General features: G+C 45.0%; 1 protein-coding gene across 2 annotated transcripts in view; it reads left to right on the forward strand.

Moving 5' to 3' along the window:
* The first annotated feature begins 511 nt into the window (after positions 1–511).
* Positions 512–25356, forward strand: part of LOC135516445 (activated CDC42 kinase 1-like) — a 112815-nt gene continuing 87970 nt past the window's right edge. For both annotated transcript variants that reach the window (XM_064940774.1, XM_064940782.1), the window contains exon 1: positions 512–994. In XM_064940774.1, the coding sequence (XP_064796846.1) occupies positions 932–994 (63 nt within the window). In that variant the 5' untranslated portion in view covers positions 512–931. The remainder of the gene's footprint in view (positions 995–25356) is intronic.

Genomic DNA, 25356 nt, shown 5'->3' on the forward strand with positions numbered 1-25356 from the left:
GGAGTTAAAGGGGAGGGCAGGGGAGGTAGCGAGACAGGGGTTAGAGGGAAAGGGAGATGGGCAGAGATTGAAAGGAAAAGAGAGTGAAGGAAAGAGGGAATAGCAGGGAGAGCGGGAATACCAGGAATTACCAAACTGTCAGCACCAGCCATCCAGCAAGAGAAAGAGTAGAGTGAGGAGAGAGCCAGAGCGACACAGAAGGAACAGCTCATCCTTCCACTGCACACACACACTAACGTGCATACATACACACAAACACATTAATGTGCTCCACAAACAAATAAATACACAAACTCACTCATTTAAACAACTTACCACACATACACACACTCTGAGTCAAACGCTCCGCTGCTCCCCACTTTCCTTTTCTCTCTTCTGCAGCTGGCTGCTCTGAGTGAACTGAGACCAGGTCGCTACTATTTTTAGCCCCACGATGGAGGGGATGGATAAACGAATGGGTGGAGAAGAGGGGGGGGGTAGGAGAGAGGGACTATAGTTTTGCTATAGAGACCTTGCTGCTTTGCATGGGAGACTGTCCGAGTACTCTTACAAACTCGACGTAAACTGACATACCCTGGCTACTGGACAGTATTGAGATAGATCTCAGCCAACCTCGGAATGCTGCCAGACAAACTAACAGTCCCTCAAAGCGCTTTCCTTTGGATTTATCCCTCTGATTCGACCATTGTGTAGGTTTCTTTTGATTTTTTTCCTGTGTTGTGTCGAGGAACTAAAGGAGCTTATGTGGATTGCCTCGCAATGGAATGTAGCCTGGCTACAAAAGCTCACAAAGTTGACCTTTTCCTTTCCCGGGATTGGGATTCGGACCGGTGGACGCACAATGTTCCCCCTCCGGTGGTAGATACTGTCAGGCCACAGGAGAAGGCGCCTCTGAAGATTTAAAAACAGACATTCATACACGGCATTCGGGATGCGGCGTTTCGACAAGCTCAAAAAGTCGTTCCCTTTCCTGGCACACTTCCATGTGTACGGAGTAAGTCTACTTGTTTCCTCTCGTTGGCAAGTTGTTTTGATATTGATGATATGGTAATGAAATTAATGGGTATAATCACAGCTGGTAATAGAATTGTGAGTGTATCCAAGGCATTTCTACCAAGGTGGAGGAAGTTGGGTGAAGATAAGTTTCCTCAAATGAAAGATTTTTGGGTCACCTATGCTTGTATGGGTCTATCCTATGTCAAAGTGTACGCACCTGACACAAACACATGCGTTGAGTGACATGTCTCAACATTGATATATGCAGTGGTAGGCTGAACCTGTCCACATCCAATATATTTTGATATGTAAGATCAATTAACATTACTAAGCCTGGCTTCAGTGGCAATCATGTTTTAGTTAGAAGCCAGACAATTCTTGGTTTTCTCCTGGAATTGCTAGAGCTGTGTTTGAAAACCCATACTAACATACTCTATACTACAAACTTAATGAGTATATACCACATACTATATACTATTAGAAACCTCTTAGAGATCGGGCTACTTTTTTCAACATTCTGTTAAAAATTGCGAAACATTTCAACGTCCTGCTACTCATGCCAGGAATATAGTATATGCATATGATTAGTATGTGTGCATAGAAAACACTCTGACGTTTCTAGAACTGGTTCAATGGTGTCTGTGACTATAATAGAACGAGTTCCGTGGTCAAAATCGCAAGGAAACCTGATCACAAATCGACAGAGAAAAAAATCAATCCGCCAGTCTATGTATTGTCTATTGGAAGGAAAAATACTTAAGGATGGGATTACAGCTCCTACAGCTTCCACACGATGTCGCCAGTGTTGTGATTTCGATTCAACTAAATCCTTGGTCATCTGAGTAATAGCCACATCCGGTTTTCAGGTCCACAGCTGTGAAAAATGGAACCGGAAAAGTTGGCTACGTTTTCCAAACTTGTGCCTATTTAATACAGATCGCTCCGTGATCAATTTGATAATTTATTAACCTTTACTAATACCTAAAGTTGGATTACAGAAGTAGTTTGAAGTGTTTTGTCAAAGTTTATAGGCAACTTTTTTAATTTTAAAAAATAACGTTGCGTTTAAAAACGGTGTTTTTCCTGGATCTGACGGTCTTCATAAATGGGTATACAAGGACTGGTTTAATTGAAAAAAAGACCCAATTGTGATGTTTATGGGACATATAGGAGTGCCAACAAAGAAGCTTGTCAAAGGGAATGAATGTTTTATATTTTATTTCTGCGTTTTGTGTAGTGCAGGCTACGCTAATTATTTTGTTTACGTCCCCTTCTGGTATTTCGGGGTGTTGCATGCTATCAGATAATAGCTTCTCATGCTTTCACCGAAAAGCATTTTACAAATCTGACTCATTGGCTAGATTCACAACGAGTGTAGCTTGAATTGAGTACCCTGCATGTGAGTTTTAATGAACGTTTGAGTTTTAACGAGTGCTATTAGCATTTGGCGTAACGCATTTGCATTTATTGTTGGCAAGGTGGGACGCTAGCGTGTCGGGTGGGCCAGAGAGGTTAGTTAATTTTAGTATATTGTAAGCAAACGGTATCCTTTCAGTTGTGCGTACTATGGCTTTGCATGTCTACAGGAAGTTGATGCTGTTGCTATGCAACCTCTTGCTAGCTTGAAGCATAGCAAATTACTAACTAGACTTTGGGTGTGTTTGTCAATTCAATAAGGAGTGTCATAGTGCGCTCTGGGCGTTCGTAAATTCAGGGCGTTGTCAGATTGTCCGTTCAAAAATTCAGAGCATTTGTGGTAAATTGCACACTGGACGCTCTGGCCAAGGAGTAGGAGGGTTGATCTGAGCGTTCTGACTGGCTGTCAAGCACCCAAGCTAACTTGCTAGCTACTTTCAGACACAAATGAGAGAACATCTCACTCTGACCATTTTACTCACCCTAACAGAGCTAGTTAGACTGTTTTTGTTATCCAGAGGGTATGGTTATTAACTGTTGTGTTTGTCAATAATTTAAATCTAAAAAAATTGCAGACGTTTACTGACACCGGCCACATTCAATGGGTGTTGAGCATTCATAAATTCATCAGTTATTCTGCGCTCTGCCTCTGGCAGTCAGACGAGAGTGCTCTGAAATCGGAGTAGATAGCCAGAGCGAATTTACGAACGGGCCTGAACGACTAGACCACTTAGCTAAGCTATGAATGACGTGAATAATCTAGTCAATAAACATTGGGTAGGGAGTTAGCATAAAGTAAATATAACTGGCAAGTTCAATGTACTAGTAACCAACTAACAATGTTACTGTAAGTAAGTGGCTAGCATACCAGGTACATACTGCTGCTGTAATGATATGCTGTGCGGTTCGTAAGGATAGCGTAGCTAAGAAATTGTCAGCCAACGTGTAATTTACTTTATTACTTTATTCCATTGCTCAACATTTTCTTAACATTTGTCATAATTAGTTAAAGCAAAGAATTTGTATCCCTTCTCGTCAGACTTCGGCTGCATATTTTCCGCCATTTTCTTAAAATCTGAAAACGTTGTGAAGCCAGAATTGCATTATGTGCCCTAAAAGCATGGAAATAGTGTCCACTGCGTGTATACTTCGTATTTTGATTAATTTAGTACTACGTCCGGGAACTTTTGGCATACTAACTATATCCATACTATGAGCAATAAGCATACTATATACTTAATTTATGTCACAAATAGTACGGTTAGTGTGGTTAGTACACTATTCGTACACAGCTTAAATCTTTTGAACGCAGGCAAATCTCACTGTAGTTCTAGTGTACAGTTAATGTTGGCAGGGCTGGACAATATGGCCTTAAAATAATTTTTACTTATGGGCAATTTTACAATATACAAAAGTATACAAAACATTAAGGACACCTGCTCTTCACATGACAAATACTGATCAGGTGAATCCAGGTAATCCAGCTATGATCCCTTATGGATGGCACTTGTTAAATCCACATCAATCAGTGTCGTTGAAAGGGAGGTGACTGCCTCTAATGACTCCCCATCCCGAATGTGGGAGCATAATCATCGCCTGACACCAATTAGCATAACACAACGGACATAAATATTCCTATTCATGAAAATCACAAATAAAATATATTGAGACACAGCTTAGCCGTTTGTTAATCACCCTGTCATCTCATATTTTCAAAATATGCTTTACAGCCAAAGCTAGACAAGCATTTGTGTATGTTTATCGATAGCCTAGCATAGCATTTGTCCAGCTAGCAGCAGGTAACTTGGTCACGGAAATCAGAAAAGCAATCAAATTAAATCGTTTACCTTTGATGAGCTTCGGATGTTTTAACTCACGAGACTCCCAGTTAGATAGCAAATGTTCCTTTTTTCCCAAAACATTATTTTTGTAGGCGAAATAGCTCCGTTTGTTCTTCACGTTTGGCTGAGAAATCGCCCGGAAATTGCAGTCACGAAAACGGCTAAAAATATTCCAAATTATCTCCATAATATTGACAGAAACATGGCAAACGTTGTTTATAATCATTCCTCAAGGTGTTTTTCAAATATCTATTCGATAATATATCCATTGGGACAATTAGTTTTTCAGTAGGACCGATTGGAGTAATGGCTACCTCCTGTATTTTACGCGAGAATCTCTCCGGGAGCATCAGGTGACCACTTGTGCAATGTAGCCGCTTACGGGTATTCTTCAACATAAATGCGTAAAACTACGTCACAAATGCTGTAGACACCTTGGGGAATACGGAGAAAGAGTCATCTTTTTGATAGCCCATTCACTGCTCAATAGGGACGCAAAGGAACGCAGCGCTTTCAAAGCATGAGGCACTTCCGGATTGGATTTTTCGCAGGCTTTCGCCTGCAACATCAGTTCTGTTTTACTCACAGACAATATTTTTTACAGTTTTGGAAACTTTAGTGTTTTCTATCCTAAGCTGTCAATTATATGCATATTCTAGCATCTTGTCCTGACAAAATATCCCGTTTACTACGGGAATGTTTTTTTTTCCAAAAATGAAAATACTGCCCCCTAGTCACAACAGGTTATTAACCTCTTGAAACTCCCCATCCCGGATCCGGGATTGTGACTAAGCCTCAGGCTCATTAGCATAACGCAACGTTAACGATTTCTGAAAATCGCAAATAAAATTAAAATAATGCGTTTGCTCTCAAGCTTAGCCTTTTCTTAACAACACTGTCATCTCAGATTTTCAAAATATGCTTTTGAACCATAGAAATTGACTAATTTGTGTAAGAGTATGCAAAGCTAGCATAGCATTTTGTGTAGCATGTAGCACGCAACATTTTCACAAAAGCCAGATAACCAAATAAATAAAATCATTTACCTTTGAAGAGCTTCTGATGTTTTCAATGAGGAGACTCCCAGCCACATACCAAATGCGCAGTGTTTCCTGAAAGCGTCTGTGTGTAGGAGAAATCGTTCCGTTTTCTACATTGCGCCTGGCTACCGAAACGAACCGAAAATACAGTCACCTACAACGTGAAACTTTTTCCGGATTAACTACATAATATCGACCGAAACATGGCAAACGTTGTTTGGAATCAATCCTCAAGGTGTTTTTTCACATATCTCTTCATTGACATGCAGTTCATGGAAGCTTGCTTCTCTCTCTGTGCACCATGGAAAAATACTGGCAGGTGACTTTTGCGCACCAATTTCGGCGCAGGACACCGGGCGGACACGTGGTAAATGTGGTCTCTTATGGTCAATCTTCCAACGATCTGCCTACAAATACGTCACAATGCTGCAGACACCTTGGGGAAACGACAGAAAGGGCAGACTCATTCCTCTTGCGTTCACAGCCATATAAGGAGATCATGAAAGACAGAGCCTCAAAATCCTTGTCATTTCCTGGATGCCAAGTCATCTTGGTTTTGCCTGAAGCTCACGTTAAAGGGCACGCACAGAGAAGATATTTGTATTTCTGGACACGTCAGAGTGTTTTCTTTCGAACAGTAGCAATTATATGCATAGTCGAGCATCTTTTTGTGACAAAATATCTTGTTTAAAACGGGAACGTTTTTCTTCCAAAAATGAAATAGCGCCACCATAAGTGTAAGAGGTTAAAGAAGGATTTTTAAGCCTTGTTACAACTGGGACATGGATTGTTTATGTGCCATTCAAAGGTTGAATGGGCAAGACAAACAATATTTAAGTGTCTTTGTAACTGGGTATGGTAGTAGGTGCTAGGTGCACCGGTTTGTGTCAAGAATTGTACTGCTGCTGGATTTTTCCACACTCAAGTTTCCCTTGTGTATCAATTATGAAGGACATACCGCCAACTTGAACAACTGTGGAAAGTATTGGAGTCAACATGGGCCAGCATCCCTGTGGAACGCTTTTGACACCTTGTTATGTCCATGCCCCAACAAATTGAGGCTGTTCTGAGGGCAAAAGGGAGTGGTGCAAATCAATATTAGGAAGGTGTTCCTAATGTTTGGTATACTCAGTGTATATCTCGATTAAACACAATCTTCTTTTTTTTCTCTAAATAGGTTTTGTTTTATTTTTGCAATCACTGATCTGGGTTTCGAATTTTGTAGCAGGCACTATAGAAAATTAACACAGGTCTCATAAACAATCTCTCAAACCCAAGCCCACGTGCTAGTGAGTAGCCAGCTAATCTTTTTTATATTTAAAATCCAGCCGTCTATTTGCTAGCTAACAAGGCAGAACAGTTTAATTGTTACAATGTTCCCTCATTTTTTTTACAGCAGTAAGTAACATTTCTGGTCTGCTTAGTGCAAACTTGAAAGTTCCAGCACACGTTTACTGTGAACACTGAGCTGTACTCGCTTTAAGTTACGATTTCAGACAGTGGTAACGTAGGCTACTGTGGCTCTTTGATCACAATGTAGGCTTACCAGAGTGCCCTAACATCAAAAACAATGGAGAAAATGCGTCCCATAACATTTTAACATGGAAAAAGCTGTTCTATTGTTCAGCCTACAGTAACAGCCAATGTGTGGTGTTCAATGTAGGCCTACATTCCATGAGACCTTTGAAAAAAAAACATGCAGGGCTTGACATTCTTATTTATCCACCTGTCCTTCAGGCAATGAGGTGAATGAAAATGTTGTTGTGCTGTTTGATGCAAGAAACCACTTTACAAAATAAAATTCATTATTTCCATACCATTATTACAGAGAATTACAGACAAATTATGCTGCCTATTGGCTACTTAGCTTATTCAAGCCTGTCTCAAAATAGGTTTCAAGGATGTCTGGAAATGTACATGTTTTGTGCTCTCATAGGAAGCAATCACTCCCCCTTTGCTGGCAAAGCATATGAACAAATTTGCACACATGGCTCATGTTGTAAACACAGTCCAGTTCAAAGTGAATGACACATCCATATATAGCAATGGATATTTGCATATAAGCCTACTGCAGCTCTGATTGGTTATGCCGCACTGGTCTGTGTAAAGTACAGGCTGAGTTGTGCATGTCAATGCAATATAATCTTACTCTGATGCATTCTGCCTACAAAAAAACATGTCTTGCATAGTTCACTTTGTTTTGGTATGTTGCATTGAAAGTGGCGATTATTGCGTTAATTCGATCCCAGTTCCCACAGTAAAGGGAAACATTGATCGTGTTAACTAACTAGAAAGTTGAGTGAAGTTCAATCTGATATTTCTTCTGCGTGGCAGTACCGGGGAGCTATGTACCCTCGGGAACATTGGTTATGAACACACCCTTCTGTCCGTCTTCAACTGTTTGAACAGCATGCTTGTCCACTTTGTGAAAATGTTGAAATCAAGTGGCCTACCTTAATTTCACGGAATGAGAACGAGTTGCAAATTCCTTATATAATATTTTTTTATGCTCATTGCACTTTTTTATAAAACACAGACTACAGCTAGTATAAGTCTGGCTAAAATGCTGCCAGCAGTACGTGGTACCGGAATGTTGCTCACAACAGAAACTGAGCATTAATTTTCCAGAATCAATCAACCCATTTTGGTAGGGTCCGCTCTTCACACAATTTGAGGAGTTAAAACACAACCTTTCTAACGATACCCTTTTTAACTTCTCCTCTGTTACCATAAAATAATGTCTCAATGTGTTTCGGTGTCCATATGATGGATTCTGTTGGATCAAACCTCAAATGCAAATAACGAGTTGAAGCTGATTGTTGTCAGAAAGGAAGAAGTGATCTTTAATCTTTGTTTCTCTGAGTGGCAGGGGAGGGGTTTGGTATCTGTGTCTGTGGGAAGATACACAGAAAAAGAGGAGTGAAGGAGACGACCAAAAAGTCAACATGAGAACAAGCGGACATATCTCATAAAAACTAAAAATGAGAAAAAAACTTGATTTTTGCGATACAGGCGTTTGGAATATTGCTCAAAATTAACTTGATATTCTGCCCCGGGCCAAAATGTAAATTAGCTTGGATTGCATAAATCCCTGACCCAAAGATGGTTTATTGCCAATGAAAACTCAAGTAACTTCTGCAGCTGGGTATTTTTGAAGCAACAGAGACACTCTGAGACAGACAACAGGTCATGATGTTCATTGCTTCACTTTGCCAAATGTCAAAGCCCTTCCACATGACGGTCATTGTTTCACATTGCGAGGCCAATGCTAAATGCCTTTACCCAGTTATGAACTGCAATGATGTGTCCCATTTGCCCGTTTAAAAAAACTTGCTTAATAATTTTCTCTGGCTTGACCAAACCTCACCACAACAGCTGTGCTTGCTCTTCTTGAGCTTAGGACGACATACTAACACAATCTACCCACTAAATGTATTCTACTAAACACACTAATGAATACACTATATATATTCAAAAGTATGTGGACACAATTCAAATTAGTTGATTCAGCTATTTCAGCCACACCCGTTGCTTCACCATCTGGCAGTCTGACGAACGAATCTGGGTTTGGTGGATGCCAGGAGAACGCTACCTGCCCGAATACATAGTGCAAACTGTAAAGGTTGGTAGAGGAGGAATAATGGTCTGGGGCTGTTTTTCATGGTTCAGTCTAAGCCCCTTAGTTCCAGTGAAGGAAATCTTAACGCTAAGGCATACAATGACATTCTAGACGATTTTGTGCTTCCAACTTTGTGGCAACAGTTTGGGGAAGGCCCTTTCCTGTTTTAGAATGACAATGTCCCCATGCACAACCCCATTGAACACCTTTGAGATTAATTGTAACTCCAACTGCGAGCCAGGCCTAATCACCCTACATCAGTGCCCAACCTCACCAATGCTCTTGTGGCTGAATGGAAGCAAGTCCCCGCAGCATTGTTCCAACATCTCGTAGAAAGCCTTCCCAGAAGAGTGAAAGCTGTTATAGCAGAAATGCCAATGATTTTGGAAAGAGATGTTTTGAAGAGCAGGTGTCCACATACTTTTGGGTTTGTAGTGAACAAGTCTAGACATTCTAAACAGTCTCCATGTCTCGATTAATTCTTGAGACGCTCTGACTTTAAGGCTAATGTTACAAGTGGTCGAAGTAGGCATCCACAGATCCAGTTGAGGAAAGCACTGCTTGCTTTTGCCTGGCTCTGTCTCTTTTTGTTGCCTGACTCATTTTGACTCAGGAACACTGAGACAAATTCCTTTGGGCTGACTTGTGGAGACTACAGGGAGGGTTTTTGCTCAGCATGTCTTGAGAGCAGTCCAGGACCTTTTGCATTTCTTCATTCCGACTAGGGGAATGAGTTCTGGCCAGAAGCATTTTTCACCAGGGACTTCTTGTAGCTCTTCCAACTCCATTCCATTACTCCAAACCCTCCCTCCTTTCTCCCTCCACTTGGAGGTGAAAGTTAGTGAGCTCAATCCTCAAGGAAAAGACAGCATTCTGAAAACTTGTGGTGGATTTGTCATTATACTGCACTTCATATCCAATTGTTTCAGACCAGAAGGTGCAGATGAAAGAAAGGTGACAGAGACCTGACCAGTTTTTTTCATACCAGACACTGCAAGTCAAGGGAAGGAGATGAGCAGAGAACGCCACTTTAGACCATTGCGATGCAGCCTTTTCTGTTGGCCAGCATTCCCCACCGCCCCGTGACAAGTGACACCTAGCAGCGGAACACCTCGTCCAGCTTCCGCCCCTTGTGCCTCCTAAGCGCCAAATCCGTGTACACAACGTCAATATTTCTCTTTCTACTGCCAACTGCCTTGCTCCAAAAAGGTCAGTGGAAACTTACTACCAGGGCACACGACTGATACCATTTAGTGGCATTTTGCGACCCTTTGACTTGACTGTGTGACTTGCGATAGGTGTGAGCTGCACATTCTACATAGTCACCTCACTCAAAGCGTCCTATTTTTAGGAGGCTAATGACATGATTTGGTCAAACAGTAAAGTGCATTATCCTCATGATTCCTGTAATGAAAGTGTCTGTCCTGAGTCAGATGCTGTGCCTGTTTCGCTGGGGCCTGCTGCTGTGATGAGCGAGCTGCTCCTCACTGCGTCTCCCATTTGTGCTCCAGGAGAAAAAGAAAAGTGTCCTGATTTGTATAACATTTCAAAATCCAATAGTGGGGAAACACAACTTGTTTAATATGTGTTCGTTTAATGAAGAGATGTTCCTGAGTGTGGATGTTTGTGTGCGTGCTGACAGCTTCGTTGAAGAGAGGAGGTTCTCAGCGTTCTGTAGGTATACCTTTGAGCTCTATAGCACCTATTTTACAACCAATCAATTTGATATGGCTTTGGGATACGGAGCATGCAAAATGCACGTTGGCTATTGCGTGTGTATGGGCCCCATTGGGTAGTATGCTACAACTGGACATTACATTTACTGTTAGATATTTACATAGCTTATACCAGTGGGTATTACATTTAGTATGCAATCTAGCTAGTGTGTTTTGAGTTTCCGCTTACTCGGGTGGTGAATTAGGCCCAAATAAATTAGCCTATGATGAACATCTAGGCAAATTAATCTTGATTGAACAAAAGTCTGTAGTCCTATGTTTAACAGTAAAATATAACAAAAGCCTAATTGCCAACCCAAAATTCATGACAATCACTGGATTAGGTTGCATATCAATATATCTCGAGTCATGCATTCTTGCTTGAACTTGTTAGATTAAACGTATTTATTGAATACCATCTCTGTAGTCTATTACACTTTTTAAAGCACTGAATGACATAAAATGATTAGGCCTACTAATTCGTTCTATTCCCTGACGCCGTGAAAAAACTGAAAATGTTAGTGGCACCAAGGGCATATGTTAGTCTGGAGCCCCAACAGTCTGCCCTCTTTCCTTTGACTCCTGCTTGTTGATTTGATTTGATTTGATTTGCTTGTTCTCGTGTGGGACTGGACAGATGCTAAGATTGTTTAAACGTTTCAACCCCGACATTTAACCTCTTTAGGTATCAGCTCTGACAAGCCTGGCTGCCAGGCAAGGGATGTCGACTCATGTCTTAGGCACTGCCACGAGAGGTGACACTTTGGTTTCAACAGCAAAGCAGGGAAGTTTCAGCATTGTGACCAAAATGAAGATTTACAGAAGTTAATGCATGAATAAAGTACCTTGTAGAGCAATTCTCATCAATTTATTTTTCCGTTTTCCACAATACGGCTTAGCATAGTGGCTTTTATTCAAACACCTGACTTCAGCGAATGAATTATCTGAGGATAGCACCCCAGTAAACAAAGAGAGAAAAGCATATTTAAACCCTGCAGGCGCGACACAAAACGCAGAAATAAAAATATAATTCATGCTTTACCTTTGACGAGCTTCTTCTGTTGGCTCTCTAATATGTCCCATAAACATCACAAATGGTCCTTTTGTTCGATTAATTCCGTCGATATATATATATATATACAAAATGTCCTTTTATTTGGCGCGTTTGATCCAGAAAAACACCTGCACCAACTTGCGCAACATGACTAGAAAATATCTCAAAAGTTACCTGTAAAGCATTGTCCAAACATTTCAAACTACTTTTGTAATATCTATTTTTTTATTTAAATAATAGATAAAATTGAAGACGGCATATACTGTGTTCAGTACCGGAGGAAAACCAAAGCGGAGCGTGCTTTCAGGTCACGCGCATCTAACAAAGAGTACACTTGCCTCGAGCCTCATTCTGAACAGTGTTACTTCTTCATTTCTCAAAGGAAAAACCTCAACAAATTTCTAAAGACTGTTGACATCCAGTGGAAGCGATAGGACATGCAGGAAAGTCGTTTAGAAATCTGGATTCTCAATGAAAACCCATTGAAAAGAGTGTCCTCAAAACAAAACAAAAAATCAGAATGGTTTCTCTTCGGGGTTTCACCTGCCAAAGTTCTGTTATACTCACAGACATGATTTAAACATTTTAGAAACTTCAGAGTGTTAGCTTCTGGGTCTGAGTAGCAGGCCGTTTACTTTGGACACACTTTTCATCCGGATGTGATAATACTGCCCCCTGTCCCAAAGACTACTTTCTACTTGGGGGTAGTCGAAGTGGATAAAGCCCTGTTGCCAGACCACTAAGAGGTGTGAAATTCCAAAGTGCTGCTTGGAACATTGAGACAGGAATATTACTGCATGTGACCTTGTAGTGATTTCTTATCAGGATGCAAACATCTGCTGTAACCATTTTGAAACACATTTGAATCAAAATAGAAGCAATCTCTTCTCATGTCACTCAATTGAGTGATGTGTCTATGTTTTGCTAGTTAGTGAAAGGTTTTTGGACTTGGTCATAAAAACCTATGTGTGTACATGGGTGCATAAGTGTGGCTGCGCTATCAGGTGTGTGTCTGCAAACATTATGAGTTGAGATTGTACTTTAGTCAGTCAAGCAGACAATAATCGTAGACTCATTTTAACTATGAAACTAAAAGAAGCGACACTGCAGTCTCCAACCCAAACCCATTAACAGTTGAACTGGGAAAGAGGAAGCCATGACCCCCTTTGTTCCTTAACCTATGACCCTGCCTTGGTCAATACCGGAATCCCAACAGTCACAAAAGGCTGATTGAGTCTTCTGACCTAAATGACATACAACTTAAAAACCTGGGTGACATCATGTAATTTCGCAATGTCTAACTTTTTTGGTTAGTTTTGGAGATCTTAACTGGAAAGCTAGGGAAGTTGGTTTCATGTATGCTCGTGAGAATTGTTGTGAAGTTGCAATTTTATAGATCCGTTTCAGTACAGCAGTTTTTGGGAAACCAATCAGATGCTACCAATGCGTGCGACATCAAGGAGTTGTCAACTTGTCATTGAGGAAAATTCCAGGCTTTTCACATAGCATTAGAAGTTTAAACAGTATAGCACAGGAGCAACTGTAGCATGTCGTCGGTTTTTCTGCAGTAGACCACACACACACCACACTTATGAGGCACTCACTGAGGCACTTAAAGACTTCCTGACACTCAGGTGACCCCTTGCTTGTCTTCTTATGGGGTCAGGTCTAGATGGGATACAGCTTTTGTCAAAAGCTGATTTAAAATTTTAAAAAAATGTATTTATTTATTTATTTTCTCAATTTTAGCTAAGCCTAACCCTTTTCCTAACCTTAACCTAATTCTCCTAACCTGCTGCGTTATCTTAAACCTGCTACGGAAAGTTGTATCCCTTCTAGACAAAACCCTCTTACGAAAGAGGAGACCCCGTATCTGAGGTACTAGTAATTGCTGCTCTTCAGCAGTCAATCACATAAAACTTATCCCTCTCTCTTTTTCCCCCTCACTATCATCTCCGTTTCCGAGCCTCTGTCTGTCTGTCTGTCTGTCTGTCTGTCTGTCTGTCTGTCTGTCTGTCTGTTTCTGTGTCTGTCTGTCTCTGTGTCTGTCTCTGTCTGTCTCTGTGTCTCTGTCTGTGTCTGTCTCTCTGTCTGTGTCTGTCTCTCTGTCTCTCATCTCTGTGTCTGTCTCTCTGTCTCTCGTCTCTGTGTCTGTCTCTGTGTCTGTCTCTCTGTCTGTGTCTGTGTCTGTCTCTCTGTCTGTGTCTGTCTCTCTGTCTGTGTCTGTCTCTCTGTTTGTGTCTGTCTCTCTGTCTCTCGTCTCTGTGTCTGTCTCTGTGTCTGTCTCTCTGTCTCTGTGTCTGTCTCTGTGTCTGTCTCTCTGTCTCTGTGTCTGTCTCTCTGTCTGTGTGTCTGTCTCTCTGTCTGTGTCTCTGTCTGTGTCTGTCTCTCTGTCTGTGTCTATCTCTCTGTCTGTGTCTCTCTCTGTCTGTCTCTGTGTCTGTGTCTCTGTCTTTCTGTCTCTGTCTCTGTGTCTGTCTCTGTCTGTGTCTGTGTCTGTCTCTCTGTCTGTGTCTGTCTCTCTGTCTGTGTCTGTCTCTGTGACTGTCTCTCTGTCTCTGTGTCTGTCTCTCTGTCTCTGTGTCTGTCTCTCTGCCTGTGTGTCTGTCTCTCTGTCTGTGTGTCTGTCTCTGTCTGTGTGTCTGTCTCTCTGTCTCTCGTCTCTGTGTCTGTCTCTCTGTCTCTGTCTGTGTCTGTGTCTGTGTCTGTCTCTCTGTCTGTGTCTGTCTCTCTGCCTGTGTCTGTCTCTCTGTCTCTCGTCTCTGTGTCTGTCTCTGTGTCTGTCTCTCTGTCTCTGTGTCTGTCTCTGTGTCTGTCGCTCTGTCTCTGTGTCTGTCTCTGTGTCTGTCTCTCTGTCTGTGTGTCTGTCTCTCTGTCTGTGTCTGTCGCTCTGTCTGTGTCTCTGTCTGTGTCTGTCTCTCTGTCTGTGACTCTGTCTGTGTCTGTCTCTGTCTGTCTCTGTGTCTGTCTCTCTGTCTGTGTCTGTGTCTGTCTCTGTCTCTCTGTCTGTGTCTGTCTCTCTGTCTGTGTCTGTCTCTGTGACTGTCTCTCTGTCTCTGTGTCTGTCTCTCTGTCTCTGTGTCTGTCTCTCTGCCTGTGTGTCTGTCTCTCTGTCTGTGTGTCTGTCTCTCTGTCTGTGTGTCTGTCTCTCTGTCTGTGTGTCTGTCTCTCTGTCTGTGTGTCTGTCTCTCTGTCTGTGTGTCTGTCTCTCTGTCTGTGTGTCTGTCTCTCTGTCTGTGTGTCTGTCTGTGTCTCTGTCTGTGTCTGTCTCTCTGTCTCTGTGTCTGTCTCTCTGTCTCTGTGTCTGTCTGTGTGTCTGTCTCTGTGTCTGTCTGTGTGTCTGTCTCTCTGTCTCTCTGTCTGTGTCTCTGTTTGTGTCCGTCTCTCTGTCTGTCTCTCTGTCTGTGTCTCTGTCTGTGTGTCTGTGTCTCTGTCTGTGTCTGTCTCTCTGTCTGTGTCTCTGTTTGTGTCCGTCTCTCTGTCTGTCTCTCTGTCTGTGTCTCTGTCTGTGTATGTCTCTCTTCTCTGTGTCTCTGTCTCTCTGTCTCTGTCTGTCTCTCTGTCTGTGTGTCTGTCACTCTGTCTGTGTGTCTGTCTCTCTGTCTGTGTGTCTGTCTCTCTGTCTGTGTGTCTGTCTCTCTGTCTGTGTCTGTCTCTCTATCTGTGTCTCTGTCTCTGTCTGTGTCTGTGTGTCTGTGTGTCTGTCTCTCTGTCTGTGTCTGTCTCTCTGTCTGTGTGTCTGTCTCTCTGTCTGTGTGTCTGTCTCTCTGTCTGTGTCTCTGTCTGTGTCTCTTTCTGTGTCTGTCTCTCTGTCTCTGTGTCTGTCTCTCTGTCTCTGTGTCTGTCTCTCTGTCTCTGTGTCTGTCTGTGTGTCTGTCTCTGTGTCTGTCTGTGTGTCTGTCTCTCTGTCTGTGTGTCTGTCTCTCTGTCTGTGTCTGTCTCTCTGTCTGTGTCTGTCTCTCTGTCTGAGTCTGTCTCTCTGTCTGTGTGTCTGTATCTCTGTCTGTGTCTGTCTCTCTGTCTGTGTCTCTGTCTGTGTCTGTCTCTCTGTCTGTCTCTCTGTCTGTGTCTCTGTCTGTGTATGTCTCTCTTCTCTGTGTCTCTGTGTCTGTGTCTGTGTCAGTCTCTCTGTCTGTGTCAGTCTCTCTGTCTGTGTCAGTCTCTCTGTCTGTGTCTTTCTCTCTGTCTGTGTGTCTGTTTCTCTGGCTGTGTCTGTCTCTCTATCTGTGTCTCTGTCTGTGTCTCTGTCTCTGTCTGTCTGTGTGTCTGTCTCTCTGTGTCTGTCTCTCTGTCTCTCGTCTCTGTGTCTGTCTCTGTGTCTGTCTCTCTGTCTCTGTGTCTGTCTCTCTGTCTCTGCCTGTGTCTGTGTCTGTCTCTCTGTCTGTGTCTGTCTCTCTGTCTGTGTGTCTGTCTCTCTGTCTGTGTCTGTCGCTCTGTCTGTGTCTCTGTCTGTGTCTGTCTCTCTGTCTGTAACTATGTCTGTGTCTGTCTCTCTGTCTGTGTCTCTCTCTGTCTGTCTCTGTGTCTGTCTCTCTGTCTGTGTCTGTCTCTCTGTCTGTGTCTGTCTCTGTGACTGTCTCTCTGTCTCTGTGACTGTCTCTCTGTCTCTGTGTCTGTCTCTCTGTCTCTGTGTCTGTCTCTCTGCCTGTGTGTCTGTCTCTCTGTCTGTGTGTCTGTCTCTCTGTCTGTGTGTCTGTCTCTCTGTCTGTGTGTCTGTCTCTCTGTCTGTGTGTCTGTCTCTCTGTCTGTGTGTCTGTCTCTCTGTCTGTGTGTCTGTGTCTGTCTCTCCGTCTGTGTCTGTCTCTCTGTCTGTGTCTGTCTCTCTGTCTCTCGTCTCTGTGTCTGTCTCTCTGTCTCTGTGTCTCTGTCTGTCTCTCCGTCTGTGTCTGTCTCTCTGTCTGTGTCTGTCTCTCTGTCTCTCGTCTCTGTGTCTGTCTCTGTGTCTGTCTCTCTGTCTCTGTCTGTGTCTGTGTCTGTCTCTCTGTCTGTGTCTGTCTCTCTGTCTGTGTCTCTGTCTGTGTATGTCTCTCTTCTCTGTGTCTCTGTGTCTCTGTCTGTGTCAGTCTCTCTGTCTGTGTCAGTCTCTCTGTCTGTGTGTCTGTCTCTCTGTCTGTGTCTGTCTCTCTATCTGTGTCTCTGTCTCTCTGTCTCTGTCTGTGTTTGTGTGTCTGTCTCTCTGTCTCTCTGTCTGTGTCTGTCTCTCCGTCTGTGTCTGTCTCTCTGTCTGTGTGTCTGTCTCTCTGTCTGTGTCTGTCTCTCTGTCTGTGTCTGTCTCTGTGACTGTCTCTCTGTCTCTGTGACTGTCTCTCTGTCTCTGTGTCTGTCTCTCTGTCTCTGTGTCTGTCTCTGTCTGTCTGTGTGTCTGTCTCTCTGTGTCTGTCTCTCTGTCTCTCGTCTCTGTGTCTGTCTCTGTGTCTGTCTCTCTGTCTCTGTGTCTGTCTCTCTGTCTCTGTCTGTGTCTGTGTCTGTCTCTCTGTCTGTGTCTGTCTCTCTGTCTGTGTCTGTCTCTCTGTCTCTCGTCTCTGTGTCTGTCTCTGTGTCTGTCTCTCTGTCTCTGTGTCTGTCTCTCTGTCTCTGTGTCTGTCTCTGTGTCTGTCTCTCTGTCTGTGTGTCTGTCTCTCTGTCTGTGTCTGTCGCTCTGTCTGTGTCTCTGTCTGTGTCTGTCTCTCTGTCTGTGACTCTGTCTGTTTCTGTCTCTCTGTCTGTGTCTCTCTCTGTCTGTCTCTGTGTCTGTCTCTCTGTCTGTGTCTGTCTCTCTGTCTGTGTCTGTCTCTGTGACTGTCTCTCTGTCTCTGTGACTGTCTCTCTGTCTCTGTGTCTGTCTCTCTGTCTCTGTGTCTGTCTCTCTGCCTGTGTGTCTGTCTCTCTGTCTGTGTGTCTGTCTCTCTGTCTGTGTGTCTGTCTCTCTGTCTGTGTGTCTGTCTCTCTGTCTGTGTGTCTGTCTCTCTGTCTGTGTGTCTGTGTCTGTCTCTCCGTCTGTGTCTGTCTCTCTGTCTGTGTCTGTCTCTCTGTCTCTCGTCTCTGTGTCTGTCTCTGTGTCTGTCTCTCTGTCTCTGTGTCTCTGTCTGTCTCTCCGTCTGTGTCTGTCTCTCTGTCTGTGTCTGTCTCTCTGTCTCTCGTCTCTGTGTCTGTCTCTGTCTCTGTGTCTCTGTCTGTCTCTGTGTCTGTGTCTGTCTCTCTGTCTGTGTCTGTCTCTCTGTCTGTGTCTCTGTCTGTGTATGTCTATCTTCTCTGTGTCTCTGTGTCTCTGTCTGTGTCAGTCTCTCTGTCTGTGTCAGTCTCTCTGTCTGTGTGTCTGTCTCTCTGTCTGTGTCTGTCTCTCTGTCTCTGTGTCTGTCTCTCTGTCTCTGTGTCTGTCTCTCTGTCTCTGTGTCTGTCTGTGTGTCTGTCTCTCTGTCTGTGTGTCTGTCTCTCTGTCTGTGTCTGTCTCTCTGTCTGTGTCTGTCTCTCTGTCTGGGTGTCTGTGTCTCTGTCTGTGTCTGTCTCTCTGTCTGTGTCTCTGTTTGTGTCTGTCTTTCTGTCTGTCTCTCTGTCTGTGTCTCTGTCTGTGTATGTCTCTCTTCTCTGTGTCTATGTGTCTCTGTCTGTGTCAGTCTCTCTGTCTCTGTCTGTCTCTCTGTCTGTGTGTCTGTCACTCTGTCTGTGTGTCTGTCTCTCTGTCTGTGTCTGTCTCTCTGTCTGTGTGTCTGTCTCTCTGTCTGTGTGTCTGTCTCTCTGTCTGTGTCTGTCTCTCTATCTGTGTCTCTGTCTCTCTGTCTCTGTCTGTGTCTGTGTGTCTGTCTCTCTGTCTGTGTCTGTCTCTCTGTCTGTGTGTCTGTCTCTCTGTCTGTGTCTGTCTCTCTGTCTGTGTCTGTCTCTGTGACTGTCTCTCTGTCTCTGTGACTGTCTCTCTGTCTCTGTGTCTGTCTCTCTGTCTCTGTGTCTGTCTCTCTGCCTGTGTGTCTGTCTCTCTGTCTGTGTGTCTGTCTCTCTGTCTGTGTCTCTGTCTCTCTGTCTGTGTGTCTGTCTCTCGTCTCTGTGTCTGTCTCTGTGTCTGTCTCTGTGTCTGTCTCTCTGTCTCTGTCTGTGTCTGTGTCTGTCTATCTGTCTGTGTCTGTCTCTCTGTCTGTCTCTCTGTCTGTGTCTCTGTCTGTGTATGTCTCTCTTCTCTGTGTCTCTGTGTCTGTGTCTGTGTCAGTCTCTCTGTCTGTGTCAGTCTCTCTGTCTGTGTCAGTCTCTCTGTCTGTGTCTGTCTCTCTGTCTGTGTGTCTGTTTCTCTGGCTGTGTCTGTCTCTCTATCTGTGTCTGTCTCTCTATCTGTGTCTGTCTCTGTCTGTGTCTGTGTGTCTGTCTCTCTGTCTCTGTGTCTCTGTCTGTCTCTCCGTCTGTGTCTGTCTCTCTGTCTGTGTCTGTCTCTCTGTCTCTCGTCTCTGTGTCTGTCTCTGTGTCTGTCTCTCTGTCTCTGTCTGTGTCTGTGTCTGTCTCTCTGTCTGTGTCTGTCTCTCTGTCTGTGTCTCTGTCTGTGTATGTCTCTCTTCTCTGTGTCTCTGTGTCTCTGTCTGTGTCAGTCTCTCTGTCTCTGTCAGTCTCTCTGTCTGTGTGTCTGTCTCTCTGTCTGTGTCTGTCTCTCTATCTGTGTCTCTGTCTCTCTGTCTCTGTCTGTGTCTGTGTGTCTGTCTCTCTGTCTCTCTGTCTGTTTCTGTCTCTCCGTCTGTGTCTGTCTCTCTGTCTGTGTGTCTGTCTCTCTGTCTGTGTCTGTCTCTCTGTCTGTGTCTGTCTCTGTGACTGTCTCTCTGTCTCTGTGACTGTCTCTCTGTCTCTGTGTCTGTCTCTCTGTCTCTGTGTCTGTCTCTGTCTGTCTGTGTGTCTGTCTCTGTGTCTGTCTCTCTGTCTCTCGTCTCTGTGTCTGTCTCTGTGTCTGTCTCTCTGTCTCTGTGTCTGTCTCTCTGTCTCTGTCTGTGTCTGTCTCTCTGTCTGTGTCTGTCTCTCTGTCTCTCGTCTCTGTGTCTGTCTCTGTGTCTGTCTCTCTGTCTCTGTGTCTGTCTCTCTGTCTCTGTGTCTGTCTCTGTGTCTGTCTCTCTGTCTGTGTGTCTGTCTCTCTGTCTGTGTCTGTCGCTCTGTCTGTGTCTCTGTCTGTGTCTGTCTCTCTGTCTGTGACTCTGTCTGTTTCTGTCTCTCTGTCTGTGTCTCTCTCTGTCTGTCTCTGTGTCTGTCTCTCTGTCTGTGTCTGTCTCTCTGTCTGTGTCTGTCTCTCTGTCTCTCGTCTCTGTGTCTGTCTCTGTGTCTGTCTCTCTGTCTCTGTCTGTGTCTGTGTCTGTCTCTCTGTCTGTGTCTGTCTCTCTGTCTGTGTCTCTGTCTGTGTATGTCTCTCTTCTCTGTGTCTCTGTGTCTCTGTCTGTGTCAGTCTCTCTGTCTGTGTCAGTCTCTCTGTCTGTGTGTCTGTCTCTCTGTCTGTGTCTGTCTCTCTATCTGTGTCTCTGTCTCTCTGTCTCTGTCTGTGTCTGTGTGTCTGTCTCTCTGTCTCTCTGTCTGTGTCTGTCTCTCCGTCTGTGTCTGTCTCTCTGTCTGTGTGTCTGTCTCTCTGTCTGTGTCTGTCTCTCTGTCTGTGTCTGTCTCTGTGACTGTCTCTCTGTCTCTGTGACTGTCTCTCTGTCTCTGTGTCTGTCTCTCTGTCTCTGTGTCTGTCTCTGTCTGTCTGTGTGTCTGTCTCTCTGTGTCTGTCTCTCTGTCTCTCGTCTCTGTGTCTGTCTCTGTGTCTGTCTCTCTGTCTCTGTGTCTGTCTCTCTGTCTCTGTCTGTGTCTGTCTCTCTGTCTGTGTCTGTCTCTCTGTCTGTGTCTGTCTCTCTGTCTCTCGTCTCTGTGTCTGTCTCTGTGTCTGTCTCTCTGTCTCTGTGTCTGTCTCTCTGTCTCTGTGTCTGTCTCTGTGTCTGTCTCTCTGTCTGTGTGTCTGTCTCTCTGTCTGTGTCTGTCGCTCTGTCTGTGTCTCTGTCTGTGTCTGTCTCTCTGTCTGTGACTCTGTCTGTTTCTGTCTCTCTGTCTGTGTCTCTCTCTGTCTGTCTCTGTGTCTGTCTCTCTGTCTGTGTCTGTCTCTCTGTCTCTCGTCTCTGTGTCTGTCTCTGTGTCTGTCTCTCTGTCTCTGTCTGTGTCTGTGTCTGTCTCTCTGTCTGTGTCTGTCTCTCTGTCTGTGTCTCTGTCTGTGTATGTCTCTCTTCTCTGTGTCTCTGTGTCTCTGTCTGTGTCAGTCTCTCTGTCTGTGTCAGTCTCTCTGTCTGTGTGTCTGTCTCTCTGTCTGTGTCTGTCTCTCTATCTGTGTCTCTGTCTCTCTGTCTCTGTCTGTGTCTGTGTGTCTGTCTCTCTGTCTCTCTGTCTGTGTCTGTCTCTCCGTCTGTGTCTGTCTCTCTGTCTGTGTGTCTGTCTCTCTGTCTGTGTCTGTCTCTCTGTCTGTGTCTGTCTCTGTGACTGTCTCTCTGTCTCTGTGACTGTCTCTCTGTCTCTGTGTCTGTCTCTCTGTCTCTGTGTCTGTCTCTGTCTGTCTGTGTGTCTGTCTCTCTGTGTCTGTCTCTCTGTCTCTCGTCTCTGTGTCTGTCTCTGTGTCTGTCTCTCTGTCTCTGTGTCTGTCTCTCTGTCTCTGTCTGTGTCTGTGTCTGTCTCTCTGTCTGTGTCTGTCTCTCTGTCTGTGTCTGTCTCTCTGTCTCTCGTCTCTGTGTCTGTCTCTGTGTCTGTCTCTCTGTCTCTGTGTCTGTCTCTCTGTCTCTGTGTCTGTCTCTGTGTCTGTCTCTCTGTCTGTGTGTCTGTCTCTCTGTCTGTGTCTGTCGCTCTGTCTGTGTCTCTGTCTGTGTCTGTCTCTCTGTCTGTGACTCTGTCTGTTTCTGTCTCTCTGTCTGTGTCTCTCTCTGTCTGTCTCTGTGTCTGTCTCTCTGTCTGTGTCTGTCTCTCTGTCTGTGTCTGTCTCTGTGACTGTCTCTCTGTCTCTGTGACTGTCTCTCTGTCTCTGTGTCTGTCTCTCTGTCTCTGTGTCTGTCTCTCTGCCTGTGTGTCTGTCTCTCTGTCTGTGTGTCTGTCTCTCTGTCTGTGTGTCTGTCTCTCTGTCTGTGTGTCTGTGTCTGTGTGTCTGTCTCTCTGTCTGTGTGTCTGTCTCTCTGTCTGTGTGTCTGTGTCTGTCTCTCCGTCTGTGTCTGTCTCTCTGTCTGTGTCTGTCTCTCTGTCTCTCGTCTCTGTGTCTGTCTCTGTGTCTGTCTCTCTGTCTCTGTGTCTCTGTCTGTCTCTCCGTCTGTGTCTGTCTCTCTGTCTGTGTCTGTCTCTCTGTCTCTCGTCTCTGTGTCTGTCTCTGTCTCTGTGTCTCTGTCTGTCTCTGTGTCTGTGTCTGTCTCTCTGTCTGTGTCTGTCTCTCTGTCTGTGTCTCTGTCTGTGTATGTCTATCTTCTCTGTGTCTCTGTGTCTCTGTCTGTGTCAGTCTCTCTGTCTGTGTCAGTCTCTCTGTCTGTGTGTCTGTCTCTCTGTCTGTGTCTGTCTCTCTGTCTCTGTGTCTGTCTCTCTGTCTCTGTGTCTGTCTCTCTGTCTCTGTGTCTGTCTGTGTGTCTGTCTCTCTGTCTGTGTGTCTGTCTCTCTGTCTGTGTCTGTCTCTCTGTCTGTGTCTGTCTCTCTGTCTGTGTGTCTGTGTCTCTGTCTGTGTCTGTCTCTCTGTCTGTGTCTCTGTTTGTGTCTGTCTTTCTGTCTGTCTCTCTGTCTGTGTCTCTGTCTGTGTATGTCTCTCTTCTCTGTGTCTATGTGTCTCTGTCTGTGTCAGTCTCTCTGTCTCTGTCTGTCTCTCTGTCTGTGTGTCTGTCACTCTGTCTGTGTGTCTGTCTCTCTGTCTGTGTCTGTCTCTCTGTCTGTGTGTCTGTCTCTCTGTCTGTGTGTCTGTCTCTCTGTCTGTGTCTGTCTCTCTATCTGTGTCTCTGTCTCTCTGTCTCTGTCTGTGTCTGTGTGTCTGTCTCTCTGTCTGTCTGTCTGTCTCTCTGTCTGTGTGTCTGTCTCTCTGTCTGTGTCTGTCTCTCTGTCTGTGTCTGTCTCTGTGACTGTCTCTCTGTCTCTGTGACTGTCTCTCTGTCTCTGTGTCTGTCTCTCTGTCTCTGTGTCTGTCTCTCTGCCTGTGTGTCTGTCTCTCTGTCTGTGTGTCTGTCTCTCTGTCTGTGTCTCTGTCTCTCTGTCTGTGTGTCTGTCTCTCGTCTCTGTCTCTGTGTCTGTCTCTGTGTCTGTCTCTCTGTCTCTGTCTGTGTCTGTGTCTGTCTCTCTGTCTGTGTCTGTCTCTCTGTCTGTCTCTCTGTCTGTGTCTCTGTCTGTGTATGTCTCTCTTCTCTGTGTCTCTGTGTCTGTGTCTGTGTCAGTCTCTCTGTCTGTGTCAGTCTCTCTGTCTGTGTCAGTCTCTCTGTCTGTGTCTGTCTCTCTGTCTGTGTGTCTGTTTCTCTGGCTGTGTCTGTCTCTCTATCTGTGTCTCTGTCTGTGTCTGTCTCTGTCTGTCTGTGTGTCTGTCTCTCTGTCTGTGTCTGTCTCTCCGTCTGTGTCTGTCTCTCTGTCTGTGTCTGTCTCTCTGTCTCTCGTCTCTGTGTCTGTCTCTGTGTCTGTCTCTCTGTCTCTGCCTGTGTCTGTGTCTGTCTCTCTGTCTGTGTCTGTCTCTCTGTCTGTGTCTGTCTCTGTGTCTGTCTCTCTGTCTCTGTGTCTGTCTCTGTGTCTGTCTCTCTGTCTCTGTGTCTGTCTATGTGTCTGTCTCTCTGTCTGTGTGTCTGTCTCTCTGTCTGTGTCTCTGTCTGTGTCTGTGTCTCTGTCTGTGTGTCTGTCTGTGTCTGTCTCTCTGTCTGTGACTCTGTCTGTGTCTGTCTCTCTGTCTGTGTCTCTCTCTGTCTGTCTCTGTGTCTGTCTCTCTGTCTGTGTCTCTGTCTTTCTGTCTCTGTGTCTGTGTCTGTCTCTGTCTGTTTCTGTGTCTGTCTCTCTGTCTGTGTCTGTCTCTGTGTCTGTGTCTCTCTGTGACTGTCTCTCTGTCTCTGTGTCTGTCTCTCTGTCTTTGTGTCTGTCTCTCTGTCTGTGTGTCTGTCTCTCTGTCTGTGTGTCTGTCTCTCTGTCTCTCGTCTCTGTGTCTGTCTCTCTGTCTCTCTCTGTCTGTGTCTGTGTCTGTCTCTCTGTCTGTGTCTGTCTCTCTGTCTCTCGTCTCTGTGTCTGTCTCTCTGTCTCTGTGTCTGTCTCTGTGTCTGTCTCTCTGTCTGTGTGTCTGTCTCTCTGTCTGTGTGTCTGTCTCTCTGTCTGTGTGTCTGTCCCTCTGTCTGTGTGTCTGTCTCTCTGTCTGTCTCTCTGTCTGTGTCTCTGTCTCTGTCTGTGTCTGTCTCTGTGTCTGTCTCTATGTCTGTGTCTGTTTCTCTGTCTGTGTCTGTCTCTCTGTCTGTGTGTCTGTCTGTCTGTGTCTGTCTCTCTGTCTGTGTCTCTGCCTGTGTCTATCTCTCTGTTTGTGTCTCTGTCTGTGTCTGTGTCTCTGTCTGTGTCTGTCTCTCTGTCTGTGTCTGTGTCTGTCTCTCTGTGTGTCTCTGTCTGTCTGTCTCTGTCTCTCTGTCTCTGTCTGTGTCTGTCTGTCTGTCTGTGTCTGTATGCCTCTGTCTCTCTGTCTGTGTCTCTGTCTGTGTCTGTCTCTCTGTCTGTGTCTCTGTCTGTCTCTCTGTCTGTGTCTGTCTCTCTGTCTGTGTCTGTGTCTGTCTCTCTGTCTGTGTCTCTGTCTGTGTCTCTGTCTGTCTCTGTCTCTCTGTCTCTGTCTGTGTCTGTCTCTGTGTTTGTCTCTCTCTGTCTGTGTCTGTCTCTCTGTGTCTATCTCTCTGTGTCTGTCTCTGTGTCTGTCTCTGTGTCTGTCTCTCTGTCTCTGTGTCTGTCTCTCTGTCTGTGTGTCTGTCTCTCTGTCTGTGTCTCTCTCTCTGTCTGTGTCTCTGTCTGTGTCTGTCTCTCTGTCTGTGTCTCTGTCTGTGTCTCTGTCTGTGTCTGTCTCTGTGTCTGTGTCTGTGTCTCTGTTTCTGTCTCTGTCTGTGTCTCTGTCTGTCTTTGTCTGTCTCCCTCTCTGTGTTTGTCTCTGTGTCTGTCTCTCTGTCTGTGTTTCTGTCTGTGTCTGTGTGTCTGTCTCTCTGTCTGTGTCTGTCTCTCTGTCTGTGTCTGTCTCTCTGTCTGTGTCTCTGCCTGTCTCTCTGTCTGTGTCTGTCTCTCTGTCTGTGTCTGTCTCTCTCTCTGTGTCTCTGCCTGTCTCTCAGTCTGTGTCTGTCTCTCTGTCTGTGTCTCTGTATGTGTCGTCTCTGTCTCATTGTCTGTGTCTGTCTCTCTGTCTGTGTCTGTCTCTCTCTCTGTGTCTCTGTCTGTGTCTGTCTCTCTGTCTGTCTCTCAATCTGTGTCTCTGTCTGTGTCTGTCTCTCTGTCTGTGTCTGTCTCTCTGTCTGTCTCTCTGTCTGTGTCTCTGTCTGTGTCTCAGTCTGTGTCTGTCTCTCTGTCTGTGTGTCTGTCTGTCTGTCTGTGTCTGTCTCTCTGTCTGTGTCTCTGCCTTTGTCTATCTCTCTGTCTGTGTCTCTGTCTGTGTCTGTCTCTCTGTCTGTGTCTGTCTCTCTGTCTGTCTCTGTGTCTGTCTCTCTGTCTGTCTGTCTCTGTCTCTCTGTCTCTGTCTGTGTCTGTCTCTCTGTCTGTGTCTCTGTATGCC

Source organism: Oncorhynchus masou, chromosome 3, assembly GCF_036934945.1.
Source record: "Oncorhynchus masou masou isolate Uvic2021 chromosome 3, UVic_Omas_1.1, whole genome shotgun sequence".
In the NCBI taxonomy this organism is placed as follows: domain Eukaryota; kingdom Metazoa; phylum Chordata; class Actinopteri; order Salmoniformes; family Salmonidae; genus Oncorhynchus; species Oncorhynchus masou.